Source organism: Camarhynchus parvulus, chromosome 1 (genome assembly GCF_901933205.1).
Source record: "Camarhynchus parvulus chromosome 1, STF_HiC, whole genome shotgun sequence".
Classification (NCBI taxonomy): Eukaryota; Metazoa; Chordata; class Aves; order Passeriformes; family Thraupidae; genus Camarhynchus; species Camarhynchus parvulus.
The window spans coordinates 64708792-64730615 of NC_044571.1; the positions used below are offsets into that span (position 1 = coordinate 64708792).

A 21824-nucleotide genomic window follows, 5' to 3' on the forward strand; every position below is an offset into this window, starting at 1 on the left:
GATTGGCACTGTTTACAAGTGACTGTGAATTAAGTCTCTACAACTGGAAGATGAGGTAAGTGGGAGAAAGTTGACATTGTAGAGACATTGTAAAGGACTGGTGCCCTTTGTAAATGTAGCCATTGATGCAGAGGAATGTTGGAGAATGATGTGCTTACAGGTAAGCACCTGATCATGCCTGACCTGAGCCCTCAGACTGCTTTTGGAATAGAAATTGAAAGCTTTAGCTGTATCACAAATATAAAACTCTGCAGAAATAGCTGAACTGCAAGCAGCCTGAACCAGTCATTGATGTGGCTTCTAAGTGAATAAGTTCTGCTGAAGCCACTTTGAGCTCAGTCTTTGTGGCTGTGCTCTCTGTCACAGGACTGCTCCAGGCTGTTCAGTACCAGTGAACTTGCATCTTGTAAACTGCTTTGCCCCAGAGCTCTTGTGTGTTTTAATCTCTGAGTGGTCTGTAGTAACCTGGGACATGAGTTATCCACATGCCCCAGAATAGCCCCAAGGAGAAAGCATTAAGATTGCCCTGACTTTGATTTCAAAATTTTGAAAAGAGGAAAAAAGTGTAGCTTACATTAAAATGAAAAAAACCCAAATATTGTGATGTTCCTGAACACAAACACAAAACACCATCTGCTTTACTCACCTATATTTACAGTCACCTCAGGGAGTTGTCAATAAACAGGGAGCAAATATGTCTGTTAACTTTTGGCATGTGCTGCTCATTTATCTGATGGTATAAACAGCTGTTTAAATTGTGGCATTCAAATGGTTCAGAATTGAGCTGTTTTCAATAACCTTAGTTTTGCTAAACTAAAATAAAATGTTGGGATAGTTTTGCATATTATGTTTTTGGTTCTGAAATAATTAAACCACATTTCTCTTGTCAATGTTTACACATGCTACCCTGCTAGTAAGCATCTGTCCTGAAGAGGTGTGATTATACAGCTCAGCATTTAGAAGTCAAATGATGATGAAAATGCTACAAGTGACCTAAAATGAATATTGTCACATTTTTGGGAGCATATTGCAATAAGCATGATAATCCTGATTTTTCAGGCTGTGCTTATGGCTTTCAGTGAGATTTAAAATGTCGTTTCAGGGGTGTAGTTTCCTCTCTGTGAGACTGAAAAAGGATTCTCTGGGGAACAATCAGCTTTGAATGACCCATCTGGGGCCAAGGTGATTACTGGCAGGAAGGAGGACTGGGGTGAAATGAAACTGGAGCCAGATCTTCACAGATATTCTAGATAACAGATGCCCACAAAAACCAGCCCTGTAATTAATGCGGATATATATATATCAAACTCATAAATTACATATAAAAAAAGCCACCTCTCATATTTTATTAAAATAACAAGCAACAGCCTTGTCCTTTGAGAGGGTTGCCCTCTTCTGCTACAGCCTTCAGAAATGGTTTAGCCTGAAATGCTGTGCTTAGTTTGATTGTCAAAATATTTTATGAGAAATACTCTTACGTGGGGAACAATTTTAAGTCTTGGGAACTGAAATGCTTCTGCCATGGTTTTGTGGTTATCCAGATTAAAAGGGCTCAGCCTGTACTGATGGACAGTATGAAGAGGGATGTGGTGAGCTATTCTACACAGTTTGGAGACCTCACCTGGAGTTTTGTTTGTTTATTATGCTGGTGTTTGAGATCTGAACAGCAGCTGAGCCCCATACTAGCAGAGGAGCAGCATGCAATCTCTGCCTTCTGGCTTTATAGCATCATAGGCTGGAAAAGACCACTTAGGATTGAGTCCAACCATTAACCCAGCACTGCCAAGTCCATTGCTAAAGCACATCCTTAAGTGCCACGTCTACATATTCTTTAAATGCCACCAGGGAGGGGGACCCTACCACTTCTCTGAGTAACCTGTTCCAATGTTTGGCAACTCTTTTGGTGAAATAAGTTTTTTCTCATATTTAACCTAAGCCTCCCCTGGCACACCTTGAGGCCTTTTATTCTTATACTGTTGCTTGTTTCTTGATAGTAGAGACCAATCCTCACTTTGCTACAACCTCCTTTCAGGCAGGTGTAGAGAGGATTGAGATCTCCCCTGAGCCTCATTTTCTTAAGGCCATACCTCAGCTGTTGCTCACAGGACTCGCTTTATCTTCCTGGCTTTTTTGTGGGTATTTTAATCTCTGGTGACAGATTCACAGAAATAATTTCCAGCTTGTGTTTTGTGGGGCCTAAGACCAGCTGGGCCAAGTGCGCCCCAGACAAAGGACAGCCACAGAATACCATCAGCTACATCAGAGACACAAGATTTGTGTTTGGGAACATCCTCTCCTCACCAGGGTAACCAACTCCCAGAATACGCTCATACAGGGGATTTCTCCTTCTCTCGTCCTGCCTCCCTCTTCAGCATCTTGCTCAAGCCCTGCAGTTTCAAGGTTTGCTGCTGTCTCATCTATGAGAGGATCAGAGCTTCCCTCTAAGGGGATGGACCCCCAGACAGAGAGACCCAAGAAAATGAATACAGAACATCTAATTGGTAAGTCTTGTTTTGTGTGTGTGAGTGGGTTTTTTCTCAATAATATTAAAAAGGAGCAGAATTAATCAAACAAAAAAGGTACATTTGATCTACATTTGATGTCTGACATAGACTGTAGATGAAAACTCAGAATGTGCCACTGTGACAGAGCAAGTTGCCTCATGCTGCTCTGCCAGGATGCATCAGCATCTACCTTCTGCCAACATGACCCCATGCATGAAAAAGACTGATTCAGCTATTGATACACTCCTGTATGGAGGGATGGACTGGAGAGAGGAAAATAGGATCTAGTTAGGGAAGACAGAAGAGTTTTTCAGCCCTTAGGAGAAAGCAGAAAAGTTAAAGTAGAAAGCGTGGTGGTCAAAAGAGGCTGAATCTACTCCATCTTTTTGTTGCTGTAGGAGTCTTGGGAGATTTTTGCCCACACTGAGTTTTTCATTTGCTTTCCGAGTGTTAAACCCACATAATGAGTTTGTTTACCAAGTCTGTGATGTGATGTACCCTAATGAGTGCATTAAGAAAAAAATGAAGTGAATCTTATTCCATCACCCTGGAGTTTTTCCACAACTGCTGAGTGATGAGCTCTCACATTTTGTGGTGCATTGCAGCTCCTGATTTGCTCTGGACTAAAGAGTCAAGGGAGGTTGGTTATGACTATTATGACTATTATCAAGAGGTGGTTATCACTATTATTATCCATATGCAGGAATGGCAAACCCAGGTCAATGATACATGGCATTGTGACTGGTTCTTAACTATTGTTTTTTTCTAGAGTCTTTAATTTGTTGTGTGGTTAAATGGTTTGAAACTTTGAGGTATTTAGAGAAGATCTGTGTTGGGTTGGGGGAGCTAGAAGTTTCATTCAAATACATATTTTCCTGTTCTCCTTTTCTAATTGTAACCTACATTATTAGCTGGCATCAGGATCTCTAGGACAGTTCTTGTGGAGAGGGATTCAATTGTACTTTGTCAAGTTTTGGATGCATGCTTTTTGCCCATGGTGGTTAGGGGTGATATCTTGCCCCTCACTCTTCTCAGCTGCTTGAATATTAGTCTGCTGAGTGCTGGCATTTCTTCCCATCTATTCCCCTGTCTCTGGATTGCATCATTGTCACCAGGCATCTTCACAGTGGGCTCAGGTGGATGATGGTAGATGATGCTACAACGCAAAATTGCTTTTGAGGAGGTTATTCATAACCAAATTTGTCACTGGAGAAAAGATCTTCAGATATTTTCTGTAAGCTCGTCATTTATGTGAAATTAAGAGGGAGTAAAAACGTTGAGTTCTGATGAACAAAACATCCCTTCATTTTTAATTTGCTCAAATTTCAGATTAAGAATCTGAAATTTGAGCAAATTAAATTAAGATTATGAATGATGCCTATTCTGCTTTCCTTGATCTCTTTCCACCGATTATAAGACACCTGACTGTTTGTACTTTATGTACCTGTTGTAGCCTGCCACAGCACTCGTGTAATGTGAAGTACATTGTGTGGAGAACAGATAACAGTGAAAGGGTTAAAGATATTCACACTAAATCCTAATAATCCTGTTTTTATACATATGGCCTTAAGGTTTGCACAGTAATTTCCTTAGGGAAGTTCCTCAAATCAATTTTGCCACTGATTGCATAGTGCCTGATGATACCTCATAAAACAACCAGGGATTTAAAATTGCTGTTTTTTTGGGAAGGGTGAGGAGGAAAGCTGGGCTCCTGGTGCACCAGTTCTGTGCCCAGCTCTCAGGGAGACCTGAACCCGGGCCCTTCTGAATGCAAATGTGTTCACATGTGAGTAATTCAGTCTGCATCAGGGGCCTCAGAAGCAGAATGGGCAAAGCTGTGAGCAGCCAGGGGCTGGATGTCCCATGTCACATGTCACACCCAGGTGTGCAGCCACCAGAGCAGCCAGGGGCTGGATGTCCCATGTCACATGTCACACCCAGGTGTGCAGCCACCAGAGCAGCAGGCACAGCCCGGCCATGCACAGGGACCCAGGAGGGGCAGGGCCTTCAGGAGGGCTGTGCTGTGTGTCCTCCTTCCCCGGGGTTGCTGGGAATGTTCTGACAAACCTGTCAGTCCTGCTCTGCTGCTCTGCCAGCTCCTTCCTTACAGATCAGGGAGCTTCCTGCTGTTTCAGGGTCCTGACAAGCTGGGTTTTTTCTTACAAAGTATGAATTGAATTTTTTCCTGTTTCTCATTTCTGTCTGCATGTGAGTTTTATTTGGTATTAGAAATTTCCAGTTCTGCCCTACCCCTTTGAAATAACTTACTTACTATTACCTTCCCTTCAGGCACTAAAACAATGAAATTAGTTTTATATTTGTTTTATTTCATTAGAATGAAATTTTGGGATGAGATGAGCAGAACATACCAATACAACTGCTTAAACTGCATGGGCATGCATTTTGACAAGAACTAATTTTAAAGTTTATGGTCCAGTGGATAGACTGGTCCATGAATATTCCTCAAAATGTCCATCTGAAGAAAGCAGGACTTTCCCTCATTTACCTTGCTACTTGTTTCACACAAACTAAACCCTTTGGCTCATCCAACAGTTTCATTCTCATGGTTTCACCTATTCATTTATTTCTCCTTCACAGCCCCCAGCTTTGGTAATATCTTTCATTTTCCTCTTTTTTCCTGTTGCAAAAATGTATTTCCTGAGCCTTTTTTAATTTTCTGCGCTGACGGGCCATAAAGCTGAATGTTCGGTTAGGTGTTTTATGGCTTTCTTTGGAAAGAGGAAGAGGGAGTGAGTTTCTGTGGACTTTGTGGTCCCATATAACTGCAGCTGGGCTAGATGTACATCCCTGGGATAACTTCTCAAATTTTGCATTCATTGCTCTTTTTCCTTATATTTTTTGCAGCTGACAGGCAGGAAGGAATTGGTGTCTGTGGCTGGATCCTGGTTTCACTTTCATTCCTCCTGGTGCTTATTACCTTTCCTATTTCCATCTGGGCATGTATCAAGGTAAGCTAGCAGGATTTGTGGCACATGGAGAATGCTCTATTATCCATGCTGTTACTTTTTTACTGATTTAGTTTAGAAAAGGTTCCTCACATTCAGATTTTGGGAATCATAAGCGTTTGTAGCAAAGATGTGCTCTGGAAATGAGATCCACAAAGGTCCTTTCACAAAAGTTCTATGTTGAACTTCCTCACTTAATTTCTTCCAGTCCCAATATTCATCATCAGTTAAACTTCCAGTTAAACATCAGTTGGATGCCAGGCCTTCAGTAGTCATGATGCACTAAGTGATGGTTTAGATGACCTGAGGTGAGAGCCCCTTTGCCTACAACTCCTCTGAGTGTGCTGCTGATGTTGAGAGAGCTCTGGGGTGTCCTTTTTACATCACTGTTAATTCTTTCATGTGTGATCTGTTTTGTAACCTGTTTCCATCAGCAGGGGCTGAGTTTTTCCAGCAAATCATGAGTCAAGTAGAAGACGTGAAGAAAGTGATTTGCAGCTTTGTTGCTTCCTATATTATTTGTACTTTCTTCACATTTAATATGGGTGCCAAACATTTAAGGACCAGGGAATGAAAATAGAATTAGTTGTTAAATTCTAAATTTAAAATATTTTCCTAGGTTGTCAGAGAATATGAACGTGCTGTTGTATTTCGTCTGGGACGTATCCTGTCTAAGAAAGCAAAGGGACCAGGTGAGTGCATGCAGTTTTTCTCTGTTAAAGTCCTCTGGGTTTGTTTATGTTATTACAATGCACTCAGACCACATAGAGAATTGCAGAGGTTCCATGAAATCCTTCTTCATAGCATAGAGGGGAATGAGAAGGTCTCCTCTGCTGCAGTTTCTTTATCTTTCTTACCCATTTATTTTTCTCAGGAGAAGATACAGCCACCCTCCTGTCATAGCACAGAAGTTTGAGTACCTTGCTACCAGGTGTGAGTTTGCTGCTGAGCAATTTGGACAACAGAAGGATGAGTTCATGCTGCACACACTGTCAGGGGACTGCAGGGAGGTTTAAATGCAGGATTCAGGTCTACCGCAGTCATTTTTGAGTGACTGTGGCCTCTTTCCTTGCACCTCACTTCCAACACAGCTTGTTGCTGCCAGCTCCTTAGCTGTCCTCTGCCCTGAAAATGCTGAATGTGTCAGGGCAGGGACACTCAGCAGTTATACCAAGGCTTTTCCCTAGGACCAACTTACAAATCACAAACCAAACCCAGCCACATGAGGAGTCTGCATTGGTGCAGTTACCACCTCTGGGCAATGAAATGGGCAAACTGGAAGTTGAAATAACAGGAAAAAGTCCTTTTCAGGTACTGTCTTTCCTCTTGAATAGTAGTCATGTGGTCCAAAGAGCAGCTAGGCCTGGTGAAGGGCTCTCCTGTGTGGCCCTGGGCCCCAAAGCAAGGTGCTGAGGTTACAATAGAAGATTGGAAGTTTTGTCAAGTCTCCCTCTCCAGTGAAGGAGAGTGGAGACTCCTTCACAGGATTTGTCATGCCTTGGGACAGTGTTCCTCATGTGGTGCAGGAATCACCTGGGTGATGTCTTTCCTGAGGACACATACTGAGCCATATATGGCTTGTGATTTAAAAAGTGAAAGTTAAAGGCAGTGAAAGAATTTTTGCCAGAAGTCTCATGGCAGACTTCAGACAAGAGCTTCAAGCTGCCCATTTCCAGACAAGAGTCCTACGTCATTAAGCTCTAATGACTTCACATTATTTGCAGATATCTGCACTTCCCTCTCTTATTTGAAAATGCAAAACATCACTGTTGTCATGTCTTGTAAGCAGAAAGGACAGCTGCAGTGGTAAGGCAGAGTGTTATTCCAAATCCTGTGGGTATTTCCATCTGTTTTTCTCTAGAGTACCTGGATCTGGACTTTAGTTTCAGAGGTGTTTCATCTAATAATTTTTATTTTTCAGGAATGATCCTTGTACTTCCATGTACAGATACATTTATCAAGGTTGATCTGAGGACGGTTGCCTGTAAGATTCCTCCACAAGAGGTAACTTCTCTAGCAGCCATCTAAGACAAGAACAAAAGATGCAGCAGATTCATGGCACAATCAAAAGTAATGCATGTTTTGTAATTTTGCCACACTGAGCTACCATATGGAACTTAGCTACCATATGGAACTTTGCTTTTCTGCTGTATCTTCTGCATTTCAAGCTGCTTACAACACAACTTCTTGCCCAAAGACGTTATGGGTGCCCCATCCCTGGGAGTGTTCGAGGCCAGGTTGGAGAGGGCTCTGAACAACCTGGTCTAGGGAAAGGTGTCCCTGCCCATGGGAGGTGGGTTGGAACTGAATCGTCTTTAAGGTCCCTTCCAACCCAAACCATTCCATGATTCTCCTAACGAAATTCTGCAGATGCATCATTGCAGGTCAAGCTGATGTTCAGAACTGTGATTTCAAAAATAAAGGAAGGGAGTTAGAAGCGTGAATGTGAGACAGGGAGGACAAGAGAGGAATGAGTTACAAAATTCCCAGTTGCAAATTAATGTCCTAATAAATTGGATCTGCCATGTAGCTTACCATTCAAAAGAGCCTTCTACATGTGTCTGGAAAGGCAAATTACCCAGGGGTAACTAATCCCATTAAATTAGCAGGAATTAGCAGACAACCTTCCACAAAACTCAGGTCCAAGCAGGAATGGATGGAGAAAGCAAGATACATCCAAATAGGATATATCTTCAGGCATTTTGTTGGCAAATTTTGACCTCAGCCCCATGGCAGAAAAATTCTTCTGCTTACAGAGTTGACACTGCTATCCCCTTCATTAAACTAAGAGCAGAGGGGGAAGAAGCAGCTCCAAGACCCTTTGGGCCCCCAGAATTTCCTGCTGTGTTCCCCAGGAGATGTTTTTTTGGCTCTTATCTTTTTGTAAACAGAAAGAGCCTTTTCTCAGAGTACAGGGTGCAGGGGTGTGTGGTGTGAAATGAAAAATGGCTCCCCCAAAATGTGAGGCTGGAAAGAAGATGGTTGCAGAACTTGTATTGTATAAGGCTTAGCAGCTTTTGGCCAGGCTCCTGCAGCATTTGGCAGGGTTTTTGTGAAGCATCCCCTTGCAGGCAAAAGATGCTGAGCAGGGAAGTGATGGTGGAGCATCATCAATTCTCCACTGAGACCAGCTGCCTTCTGAGGCACAAGAAGATTGTCTGACAAAAAATGGCAACTCTTCTATGAATGCTTAAATATTTCTTTCAGTTTCTTCTCACAATTTCTTGCACTTTTTGTTTTAATGTGTTTCTTACAAATACATTGTTTAGGAGAAGTAGCACAGATCTTCCAAGCTGCATGAAATGTATAAACTCATTAATGAATCTTTCTACAAAAAAGGAAGAGGACAGACATCATTTATTATTGCAAAAGAAGTTAATTCAAATTATGAGATTCACTTACAATTGAAGCAGTTACTGAGAGGGTATGTAAAGCATTTCTCCCGCAGTTTAAACGTTGTTGATGCTGGACAGCTGTCTTGAAGTAATTTCTTGAATTTATTGGGGGAATGACAAAGAAATCAAGAAAAAAATCTTAGTTTCTTTAAATTATCAGCGCCTTTAACTCACTAAGGGTTAAAAGAATAAAAAATCCTTCCCAGGGAAAGGATGTGTTGTTGGATCTTTCTGTGACTGTGTGCATTTCTCCAATGCAGATTCTCACGAGGGATGCTGTTACTGCCCAGGTGGATGGGGTGGTGCACTACAGGATCCACAGCGCTGTCAGTGCTGTTGCCAACGTCGCTGATGTCCACTCTGCCACCTTGCTTCTGGCACAGACAGCCCTGAGAAACGTTCTGGGTACACAGAGCTTGGCTCAGCTGCTGGCAGGTCGTGAGGAGATTGCACACAGTATCCAGGTAAATCTGGCACTCAAAATTCATAAGCATAGAGATGTCTTCTGGGGAGTAGCAAATTAGAAATAATCTCTCTTTTTTATTTCAACAAGGATAACAAAATCCTTTATGATTTTTTTTCAATTATACATCTCATTGCTTAGAGTCAGAGTTATTCTAAAGGTATTTCCGCAGCCTCTTGTAGCCAAGTTATCTCTATCAAAAAGCAATTAAAATTCTGCAATTATCCAGTGATTAAAAAAAATGAGCTTAGCCCTTGCACAGAGGCAGCTGCAAACATGGAGAAAGAGAGCCCCTGCTCAGGGGAAACTCTGTCTTGAGCAGACCCTTGATTGAGGCAAGACTTGTATCTCTTGTCATTACAACTAAGAGCACAAAATTGAGTTGGTGTATGCTTTTAAGTGCCATCTGGTTTCTTTTTTGATTTGGCAGCCAGGGAGAGAGAAGAGGAAAAATCCAATACCCAATTCACTAATTTCAGTCAGAGACAAGGCATAGTCAGACCAAAGAGAGACTGTACCTTCTGCAGCCAGGGGAGTGGCCATGCAGAGACAGGGTCATGGTGGTGGTATGGATTGTAGGAGTGCCCAGGAGCCAGAGCCCAGATGAGTTTGCCAGGGTTGCAGGGCTGTCTTGTGTCTCACCCATAGTGCGCTTTTATGGTGTTGTGCTGTTTAAGGAACTTAGTAGTGTTTCTTTGTAAAAGGGAGAAGCTTAGTAACTGCCCACCTAAGGAGAGGATGGGGATCATAATTTAGGAGGCAGGAGAGCAGCCCCACAGGAGACACTGGTTTTGACCAGCAGGTGTTTCCTGAGGCTGTGGCACCCACTGTGCCACTGTGCACATACTATGCTGGGTGCTGGTGCCCCTGGAGCATTCCTCTTTCTGCTGTGTGGTTTGCCCTGTCCTGTCCAAGCAGCGTACACCACGTGGCTTTCCGTCTGCCAGCACTGTGCTCTTCCTGGTGTGTTGTTTGTCCCCAAGGCTACCCTTGACAGTGCCACGGAGCAGTGGGGAGTCAAAGTGGCTCGTGTGGAGATCAAAGACATCCGGATCCCCATGGCCATGCAGAGGGCAATGGCAGCTGAAGCAGAGGCTGCTCAAGAGAAAAAAGCTAAGGTGAGACCCACGACAGCTGACACCCACCTCCAGGCTTTCATTTCCTTGTCATAGAACCACAGAATTGTTTAGTGTGAACAAAACCTCTCAGATCAGCAAATCGAACCCTTAAACCCAACACCGTGGAGTCCACCACTAAACCAAGTCCCTAAGCACCACATCTACATACCTCTTAAATGACCGTCAGGGTTAATGACTCCACCACCTCTCTGGGCATTGTCTTCCAACAATTGACAACCTAATTTTTTTCCTAATATTTAATGGGAACCTCCCCTGGGGCAACTTGAAGGCCATTTCCTCTTGTCCTATGGTTCCAGGAATCCAAGCTAGTTGGTTTTCTTTTCATTATAAAGCTGGATTTTCACCACTATGGGCAGCGTTTCCATGCCATTTCCATTTCTGTTACTTTGCAGGTTGTGGCAGCTGAAGGAGAAATGAATGCTTCCAAAGCTCTCCAGAGGGCCTCCATGGTGCTGTCTGAGTCTGCAGCAGGTCTGCCACTGCGTTACCTGAAAACATTAACAGCTGTGGCAGCACAGAATAATTCCACCATTGTCTTCCCTCTCCCGATGAATATGTTTGGGAGTTTGGGGCAGAAACGTACAGGGAGATAGAGATTGCTCTATGCTAGATCCTAGGCCAGAGATATTTAAAGGTTTTCCTAGGAAGCAAAGGGGTCCCAATTGGCAGAGTTAAAGTAGAATCATGTTTGTTACCTCTGCCCCCAAAATAACTTTAATAGTCACACACAGCTCCCACATTGAGACTGCATTTTAAAAGTTCAGACACTAATCAGTTCCAGCTTAGACTCACCTGCAAGTAAAATGGAAGAAAATATGTAAAATGTATGTTAGATCTGATATAAAATTTTAAAGATGCTTTCACCACAGTTTACAGTCTTGAGTGTTGCAATTATTTGGTGATTTGTTTGCCAGGCAAGAACCTCTGAGCTGTTGGTATACTCCACACAGCAGAAGGGTCAGACATTGGTTTTTAACTCAAGCCTTGGGGAGCGGAAAGGAAGGATTTGGCTCTTAACCTGAGAGGTATTCTTTCATAAATATTGGCAGAAATACTGGATAATGGGTATGTCAGTGCAAAAACCTATTCTTTATCTTATATTAACAGAAATTAGTACTTGCTTTACTGACCTCAGCTGTATTTTGCCATATCACTGACATTTATATAAGCTGTGTAATAAAGAGAATGTACGACCAGGTATTACAAGCACATTTCATAAATGTGAAAGCTGGGGAAAAGCTTGAGGTCCTCTGTCAATTTAAGTGTCTGTCTTACACCTTCAGTAGGTTTCTTATCTTCCTTTACATATGTCATGAAGCAGTCATTGAGGTTTTCCTGAAATGAGCCTTCCTTACCCTCCATCCATGCAATGCTTGGCAGCTGAGAGGAAGATGTTGCTCATATCCAGGTCCAGCTGATGCTAAGTTTGAGTTTGCAGACTTCAAAGATAGCTGTTCAGTTCTGAGTTCAGGCACAAAGCAATGAACTGTCTTCTGTGAATCTGAAATTTCTGGCGATGGAGCTGTTTTGGTAGGTGCTGCTGCAGTGTAATGCCTTGGCCACATGAGCATCACTGTTGCCCTTTCTATCAGTAGCATCATTTGACTCCAAATTAACCAGCTCAGCATGGACCTACTAATTATCGTATCATTGACACAGTCCCTTCTTATTTTTACTGCAGTGCAGCACAAGCAGTCCAGGTGGCAAATGTTTGTGCTCAGTAGCTGCTGGCACAGATAGTGGTATGAGCATCTGAGGATGGTAACCTACTCAGTTCTTTGCTTCAGACATGACTGCCAAATGGCATTTTTCTGGCAAGCTAAAGAAGCAAAACCTGTGTTTGAAAGTCATCTGCTTATTAGCGTTACCAAAACATTTTCCACAGACTTTTTCTTATCCCAAGAAAAGAGCAGTTTTGAGTTAATTTCAAGAAAAAGAAAAGCTTGAAAGACATGTGGGAACCGAGTGCAATTAAAAGCAATTCTGCGTCCTCAATGAGCTACCAGCCTAACAAACCTGTGGAAGACTCCCTGTGGAAGTGCCCAGCACAGGGCATGCTCAGTGTACCACTCCTAGTTCCAGCTTTAGAAGTGTATGGAGTCCAGCCACGGGGTCAGCAGGACTCACAATTACAGCCAGAAACCAGCTGATGTGTTGAAGCATGAGTTGGTATCTCTTCTCTTTCAGCAGCAGTGTAACACAGGCAAGCCCATGAAGACCCGGTTTTCTTTTTGACTCATGAAAATGTCTTGGTCTTTTTAAAAATATTTTCTCCTTGCCCAGAACTACAGGAATTATTCAGGCAATGCACAATGTGTTTTTCTTTTGACTCTCCACAGGATAATTGCACTGTTGTAGGATACCTCAAGGAGACACAAACTCCTGCTCTCTCTTCCCCAGTGTCAGGTACAATAAGCACAGTAACCAGTAGAGGAACAGCATTTTTATTGTATTACCCACACACACACCCACAGGAGGGTGTTTCACACCCCAATCAGTGAAACAGCAATGGAAGCAGCCCTGCCATGTTTCAGGTGCCACTGGGATGCACAGGCTTTGCAGGAAGAATTCTGGCAGAAGGTGAGCTGCAGTCACAGAGAGATGCGGGGGTCAGAGCCATTGTTCAGACATGGCACAGGCTGTCAGAGGTGCTCAGGAAGTCCTGCAGGTGAGCACAGCTCTGCCGGCGCAGAGTGCTGCGGCACTCACTGCCCTCCGGGATTTTCTCCACCCAGGCTTGTGCATCAAGCAAGTATTGCATCCTGAGGGAAAATGGGACAGGCAGAGAAGGTCAGTCATTATTCCTGACGTGGAGCAATGAGAAAGTGTAATCCCTGAGCAACTCATCCCTCCAGAGAGGCATCTCTGAAATCAAGCTAGTTATACTAGCCAAGAAGCTTGCCTTCTCCAGCAGGTTAACTGAGCTTTGAACAAAGTCTGGGATGTGTCAGTGCCAAGCTGGGACAGACCTGGCTGTACTTGTGTTTTGAGTATGTCAGGTAAGCTTGCGCTAAGTTTCTGTTAGAGTTTCCAGAATGACACAAAAGGCCCAAGTGTGCCCCAGTGGGACAGTGAGGGGAAGTTTAGTTCCAACAGAGGATACCAATGAGAAGCAGTGTAGTTTCCAGTATTTCATTAGCTGGAGAAGACTTTGGAGATTAAACCTCTGCTGGAACACCCCAGTCTCTATCAGGCTTCTTTTGAAGCAGGCCACTGACCTAGGCACTCTGGCATCATATAGAGATGGGAATGAGACTTTTTAAGGTTTTAGGAAGAGGTGCTCACAGCTTGATGGAGATCTCCTCCCTAGAAGCTTTCAGAGGCATTACCTTTGTCCAGTTCTGTGCAGGGAAATGAAACATTTATGATGTCTTTCTTCCTGAATATTTGATAGTGTCATACTAAATTCCCACTCAGATAAATTCCCTTTTTTTCATTAAAGTGTGACAGAGAGAAATAGCAAGAATATGCTACTCGCATGCATGGTGTAAGAGCAACCTTGGGAGCTGCTCTTAGTCAGGGTCCCACACATTTCTTCTGCAAACACGGGAGCTGTTTAAGGCATCTGCAGTAGATGGACTGGGTAGCTTTTCCCATTCTCTTTTTCCAGCTGTGATTTTTTAACCCAGGGGTACCAGGGCCAGGTTTGATCCTGAGAAGTCTGGGAACTACAGATCCATGAGTCAATAGATTTAGGTGGCTCAGCTCATCCCCAGAGCTCTGCTTTTGCCTATGGAGCGGAACACTTTGCACTTTAGTAAATCCAGCAGAATCATTCCCTGAGAAATTTGGTGCTGCCTTTACTTTCTAGAGATATTCTAATAGATTGTATCCTCTGGGTTTATGGTCCATGACATCAGCTGCTGCTGCCCAGAGACCATTTTGCACTTACTTGTTGTTGCAATCCACAGTTTGCCCGTCTCTCCCCATGAGTAGGTAGCGTTTGCCAGGGACAATGTTTAACTGGCACATGGAGCGTGACAGGAACTGTCGGTGCTCACCCACTTGGATGCTTTCATCTGCAGCTGTGGGACAAGAAGAGAAAACCCCATGAACTGTTCTAGCACAGAGAAGAACTGTAGGCCACAGGACACAACCCGCTGTGATCATTTGTCCCACTGCTAAGCCAAGGTGATATTCCACTTTGGAATTGGGCTTGTCAAATGTCACAGACATATTTTCTGGAAAATCCTTTTGTTAGGCTATTTTCTCCTGAGAAGCTGGGAAGCTTCAGCTTTTCCATGTTTTGCTCCTTTGGAATGTGATTTGGAGAATTGTTTACCCAGCATGTGAAATTACTTTTACTTGATGACCAATGACAGCCACCTGTGCCAAGGCTGTGAGCAGTCACAATAATTTATTATCATTCCATTCCTTTCCTTTGCAAGCCTTCTGATGAAATCCTTTTCTCTCTATTCTTTTAGTTTAGTTTTAGTATATAATTTTCTTTTAATATAATATATATCATAAAAAAATAAACCAGCCTTCTGAAACATGGAGTCAAGATTCTCATCTCTTCCCTCATCCTGGGACTCCTGCGAACACCACCACAGTCAAGTGAATAAATGGCCCTGCTATGGTAGGATACATTTCCCTTAGTGTGACCTGACAGAAAGTAAGCCACCAACCTTAGCTGGTTGTCTTGGTGTTTGCAGTAATTATTGGAGTTGTTTTCCTATAGACCTTAGGACCCTTCAGACATTATGAAGCTTGCTTAAGTCTAAGAGTCTGAAGGAAAAGCCAAGGAAAATAGAAAACATGCTGTCTTCCATTTCAGAATGCCCAGGTTCAGGCTGCTCTTAAAAGCTAGCAAACTAAATTCAAACATTTTGAGGCTCGACAATGCAGTATTAAAATCTCATTCTCCTTAGTACACCTGACCTGAACTTTGCTAATGCAGCCTTTATACTCTTCACTCTGAATCTGATACACAAGACAATCCCCTGGTGATTTCCATGTTAAAGTAACTTAGAAGATTCTGGTCTGGATTCTGGCCTAGAAGTTTATTAACTCAGAATTGCACTGTCCACTACAGAAGTGAGCATCCAAGGTAGATGAGGTGGCTGCTTATGAGAGCTGAAATGATGCCTATTCATCTGACCAGTCTCAGGTCATGAGGACACTATGTTGTTTAACTAGGACAACAGTTTTCAAAGTCCATTTGAAAAAAAAAAAAGCAAATAACAGCAATATTCTAATTTCTTACTCTCTTTCTAAATATAATTTGAAAGTTCCTGTAAAAATTCATTATTAAACCAGTTTAAATAACACATAAATTGCACCACAGCTAACAGAATTGTGTGCATCATCTGCTCTAGTATAGAGTACTATATTACAAGTATGGAAAGACTAGTCATCAAAATCCTAAAAGTAGAACAAAAAACTGTGGTAGAATATTCTAACATTAATTAGATTTCAGAGAATTTGGCAGAGACTGCTAATCTGTGAAACCTAGCTTTAAGAACCTTATCTACCACCTAGGTAAAACTTCCATCAGTTTAATATATGTTACTTATACATCTGCATTTTTGGAGACAATATAAGTCCTGTAGGTTTTCTCATATAACCCAAGACCTTTTTGCTGTTCATGTGCTGCATAGTGTCCTGAATTTTCATTTTGTTCATGCAATGCAGAGATGGGTCAGAACTACTTGAGAAAATGATGATGGCTTAAATTACCAAGGTGTTTCTCGGTTCATATGCTTCACAAATGGCCTAATACAATTCAGACAGTGGGATCATAAGCATTTGAGTCATTACCTTGAGTGGTTATTATGTAATTTCCAATTTTAAATCTCCAATTTAAAAAAAAAAAAGTTAATTTTATGTTTCAAAGCATCCAAGTGGAATTTCAGGTAAATATTTACTTAGAGTTTTAGAATCTGTAATGGGAAATAATGTTTAAAAAGGGCAGCAGGGGGGGAAGAAGAGGGAAAAGAAAGATTCTGTTCTTCTTTGTATGGGCTATACTGTTCCCCTAAAGGGCTCCTGGAGGGCTCATAGGACAGCACAAATGTTAGCCATTCAAAACATATACACTAATTCTTTCAATAACCAAAGTAGTCTGAGAAGCACACACCTGCAATATTCTATTTTGCTGACTCCCAAACACAAATAAGCATTTCCATCTGCCCTCTGAAACAACCCTTTACATCAAAGGTTGTTAAGGAAATAATGACAGGGTCCAGAGAATGAGATTTTACCGTACTAATTCTCATCTAAATTTGGTGATGGCAACAGAGGCTAACCTCACTCAAAAGAGCTGCAGAGAATCCAAGAGATAGTAACACTGGCGCAGTCACAGGCTGATTTGGGTGCAACACCTAGCTTTTTCTTCATCCTCATATATCTTTGTACCTCCTGCCAGCCTTTCCCAAATGTGCTGAAAGCTTTCTGATGCTCAGAAGCTGCATCTGACAGCACAATCCAAAAAGAATTATCAAGTATGTGGGAATACAAGACATCCTTTCACTTCAACTTCACATTCAAAGGATATTTCTCTCAGCCACCAAAACCCAAAATCTTTCCACTGCTTTCCTGCAAACTGTGAGTACAAATGCATTTGGACCCAGAGCCCTAAAGCCTTTAAATGCTGTAGGTATTTTCAAGACATTAATAAAACTTTCCATTGGGATACCATAATCTCCTACTATCAGTATTTTGACCACTAAGTACATTACTATTTCCCTCCATAAGGAAAGCCCTGGGTATGTCAATGCTCCCTCTGGATTCAGGAAGCATGGACCTTATTTTACTTGTTTATTTTACTGAACATTGGGCACAGATCACAAGTTTTGTGCCAGAGAGTACTGGGTGACATTGCCAGGCCCCTGAGCAAAGATTGATGGAGTGAGTTAATTATTCTGTTGCAGAGAGGGAAGATTTCAAAACCTTTGAAGTTCCTTTTTAAAGGCAATCTCTGGCTGCCAAAGTCAAAACTGGTGACCACATGATACCACAGCAACTGAAGTCTGGTGTGTCACCTGATAGCTTCCCCAGAAATTACTCTGAGGAGTATCAGTGCTCTCTGATGCTGCTGATCAAGTTCACATGGGGGCAGCTGGGATGGCAGGCTTGCAAAAGGACATTGTCTGAGAGCTGTGCAAACCTTTACACTGCGCCTAAAAACAAAGAAACCATTCTATTTCTTTAGCACAGTTATTAAATTGAAGTTCCAGAAGTTTTCCTGTCTTTATTGACCTCAGGCAAGTCACTGTGGACAACTCTTAGTCTGTTCCACAAGAGTTGCAATTGCTCAATAATTAGTTGAGTAATAGGTACTTCAAATCTTCATTTAGTATCAGAAGAGAGGTCAGTGGCTATGTCCACAAAACAAAAATTAAGGATCTGTCAACAGTCTATAAAATAAAATAGTTGATGATGCAGAAGACATAATACCCACACTTTGCATGTGTTTGGAGGGATTTATCTTAGACTAGCTCCAGTTTGTAACCATGGACTCAATGAGTCTGGAATGTGTCTTCTGGTTTATTTTCATCTGAAATGTGAACCAAAAAAACTACCCCAGGGCTTAACTGCACAGTGAGGCAGCTGCACCAAACAAACCTTGCAATAAAGAAGCCTTCTTGAAAGCCTACTATAGAAATATATCTGACCCTACTTTTCCATGGCTGAAGAAGGCACCTGCACGGCTCATGCTGGCTAACATTTAGTCAACCTAGTTTTTCTATAGGTGAATGAAAGGAGTAAAACATTTTGATACTTACATGCTTTAAGGATCTTGTGGATTTTGGCCTCATAGTAATCAAAAACATTCTTCTTTGTGCTGCTGAGGATCTCCACCTCGTATGCTGCAACAGACAACAACTCTGTGATGCCAGATGGCAACATGAAATTGCATCCGAAGACTGAATAATAGGTGTGCTTCTACAAGTGTCTGAACAGAGGCCAGTGTACCATCTACTCACAAACCATGGAATTATTAATCAGAAGACTCTAGACTTGTATTCCTTTCTTTGTATGTTTTCAAGGGAGCTCCTCTGTGGTTAGGTTTTAATTCTTTCCTGTCCTGTTAGCATCTAACTTACCAATGGTGCACAACCAGTTTTCCTTCAGTAGTTTATCTAACTTTGTAACTAGAGAAGAGGCCAGAAAGGTGAATTAACAAAGGGAAAAATATTCATCTAGCTCTGCAGAAGGAGCTACTGAACTATGGCATGCCATGGAAACCCTGTTCTTATTTACATCCTGTAACGCGAGAGATTTAGTGGACTGTGGTACTGCACCATGGGTTTTTTCTAAACCCTGTAACATAATGTCCACCATTCCTTCCCCCAGCATCCTGCTGCATCTTTCCGAGGCCTTTATTTCCTGCTTCTCTGTCCTGATGACTAAACTGCACATGCCTTCATTTTTTTCTCCGTGGCCTCTTGGCCACATATGGAAAACCTACTCAATTCAGGAGACGTCTGGGCACAGTTTAAGTTTGATAAGTTTATACTTATTAAAATGAATGATGCTGAAATCAGCAGTTGTCTTTCATGCCTTACCATAATCTGCAGTAGGTTGGTAGCAGACAAAACTAACACGCGTGGTTTGTGCTAATGATTTACTGAAAGTTGATTTTTGTTTTGGGCAGGGACCTGGAAGGAAGAAAATAAGTGATACAACACAATAGACATGGATATGTAGATGGATGTAGTTTACACATCCATTGTCACACAACAATACAACAGATAATAAAATGGCAGAACAACTTCCTTAGTGCTGTGATAGAGGGTTACATACACGCACACATGTGTATAAATATATATATATTGCATTTAGCTATCAAAAAATCCTGGATATCTGAGAAAAAATCAACTTGATACTGAACATCCTAGAGGATGAATGTGTCCTGTATTGCACATTAGGATAATTCTAATGTTCCTTTCTGGGCTTAACAATTCCCATGTAAATTGTTCCTAGAAGTAACCAACTATCCTCTGTTAGACCAGTTCCTGCAGCCATTCCTTACCTTCTGCGCACTGGCAGACGTCGGCGTGGCACAGCTTTGAAAGCATGGCACTGTGCTTGGGAGCGCTGTAGAACACGCTGCAGCTCCTGTCTGTGGGCAAGGAACAAAGCAGCTCATATGGGAGAGCTCAGGTGGAAAAGCCTGTACAGTACAGCGCAAACTACGTTTGCAGCCCAGCTTTTCCCTGGTCCAAAGAAAGCAGAGCACTGAGGGATCAGATGCACATCAGCAGTTCCCAAAGGCCTACAGCTTAGGCACCTGGAGTACAGTGTTACCTTTCAGCTGGGCAACAGCTTGAGGGTATTTTTGTTCAGTTTGGATAATTTTTGTTTGGGCATTTTGTTGTTGTTGTTGGGGCTTTTTATTTGTTTGTATTTGTTTTTTTAAGTTGTACTCTTCCCTCCCTGCATCCCCCTTTTTTTCTGTTCCTTCTGGAAACCATCCATCTTAAAAGCCTCTTTACACTGCAGAACAACAGTGAACACTGCACTGTTTCAGAAGAAGAAGATAGCATCAACCAATAGTCAGTTAGTGGTTTAAACCCAGTGTAAACTGTCTTGTATCCCTCTGTTAAGGCAAAGTAGAGATTTGACCTAATTTTCAAATATTGTTTGCATAACTTTGGCAAATGGGGATGATTTGCATTTAACCTTTCTTTGAATGAAGAACAAGACTGCTTTCCCTGGCAAGCACACTACAAAAGTCAAACCTCCAACATGGTCTATCTTAGATGCATAAAGACACAGCGTGTCAAAACAAAATGTGAGTGAAATATGCTTAAAAGCACCATGAGAAACAGGATCTCAGTAAATCTGATTTAAAAATTCATGAGTGTACAAGTTCACATTTTCAGTCCCTTTGCAATACTAGGCCATTCCTGAGAAGATCTCTGTTTAGATTATCTGAAGTAACTGGAAGACAGTTATGCAAAGCTGTTTTTTTTTAACCACTAAACAAAATTATGGAGTTTCACACACTACATCAAAATCAACTTTCTATGGATTGGAGGATTTTTTTGAGACACTCTCTTTCAAGCATTTATGTATCATTTTTCTGTGCCCTTACCAGGGTTGTAAAAATCATAAAGGATGGCATTTGCTGGCTGAACCAAGCCCATGGGATTGATTTGCTTTGCCCCAAATGATACACAATCTGGGTCTGGTCCACTTGGGAGCTGGAGGAAAAAGGAAGAACAGTTTTGATGAGAAAACTCTCCTCCTCAGTGAATTCCTCAATGTTTGTGCCTGTGCTAGTTGTTGAACAGTTGTTCTGATGGCATAGATGGGTTAATACTGATATCTGCTTTGGCTGCAGAGGTGAAGCAATTCAAGTGGATGTAGGGTGGAGTCATTATCCAAAATATTGGGAAAAATACACAGAGACTAGGGGCCCTGATGTTTACATTTGTTAATCACTATCTGGATTTTGGTCTTGACATGCAAAATGTCCATGTGGAATTTACAGGACCACCAGTTAACACTTTTGTTATCATGTATGAAAAGCATCCCTTCTGGCTAGAGAGGGAGAGGATTTCTCTTTTTTCTTGGGCCAAAGGCTAAATCTTCAATATGAACTACATCTCCTTGGACATTGAATGGTGGAAGATGAAGGTGCGTATTTCCCTTCTTCCCTTCCTCTGTTCCCATCCTCCTGTTCTTTCCACTGTTCAATAATAATAAATGACAAAAACTACAGAAAGGGAATGGAAAGTGAAAAATGCAATGATTAGATTTTTAAAAAGTCTATATGCTATCTGAAATGGTAGGGATTAGAAAATCATTGGGTTTGCTTACCTCACCAAAGTAGAGCAAAACCTTCCCTTCCTTGTACTCAAAGTGCTGAATGTACCTGTCTGAAGCTGTCACCAACTGCAGGAAAACAAAGAAACAAACAAATCAGAACAAACCCCTAGCAGAACAGGAATACCTTTGCTGCCACCTTCCATATTCTAGTTGGCTTTGTTCAGCCCTCTTTCTTCCTCCCTAAAAGAGACTGTCCCTGAAAGCACAAAACTGAGAAAACTTCCCTCAACCAAGCCAGCTCCAGAACCCCAAACTCTGAAGCCACATTTTCAGAGCACTGTGCCCCATCTCCTTGTCCCTGTGCCCTGCCACCAAGTACCACTGAAAGACTACTTGCCTTCTGCTCTGCAAGCACAGGATGCCCTGTCCTGGGATGTCACAGGACAGCAGGATATGATAAGGGCACATTACTGCCCTGCTAAGCCTTGCCCTAATTTCTTTTACAAGGGACTAAGAAATCTGAACTCTGTTCACCACAAGCTTTGCATTTCTTGTATATATTCAGCAAATATTTTTATTAGAATGAGAATAGTGAAAATCTATCTATCTATCTATCTATCTATCTATCTATTGGTTTT

The 21824-nt window shown here is 42.1% G+C and overlaps 2 protein-coding genes across 2 annotated transcripts in view; one reads left to right on the forward strand and one right to left on the reverse strand.

Moving 5' to 3' along the window:
• Positions 1 to 50: 50 nt before the first annotated feature.
• On the forward strand, positions 51 to 11060 carry STOML3 (stomatin like 3). The gene is given in 9 exon segments (XM_030947076.1): positions 51 to 55; positions 2159 to 2247; positions 2250 to 2501; positions 5370 to 5473; positions 6090 to 6162; positions 7392 to 7474; positions 9126 to 9329; positions 10312 to 10446; positions 10860 to 11060. Coding segments are annotated over 9 exon segments (1146 nt in total).
• Positions 11061 to 13090: 2030 nt separating this feature from the next.
• LOC115904889 (complement C4-like) overlaps positions 13091 to 21824 on the reverse strand; it is a 41088-nt gene continuing 32354 nt past the window's right edge. The window contains exons 35-41 of the mRNA XM_030950730.1: positions 21238 to 21312; positions 20510 to 20618; positions 19445 to 19534; positions 18978 to 19070; positions 18195 to 18278; positions 14360 to 14492; positions 13091 to 13229 (exon numbers count right to left, since the gene is read on the reverse strand). Of these exons, the coding sequence (XP_030806590.1) occupies positions 13091 to 13229; positions 14360 to 14492; positions 18195 to 18278; positions 18978 to 19070; positions 19445 to 19534; positions 20510 to 20618; positions 21238 to 21312 (723 nt within the window). The remainder of the gene's footprint in view (positions 13230 to 14359; positions 14493 to 18194; positions 18279 to 18977; positions 19071 to 19444; positions 19535 to 20509; positions 20619 to 21237; positions 21313 to 21824) is intronic.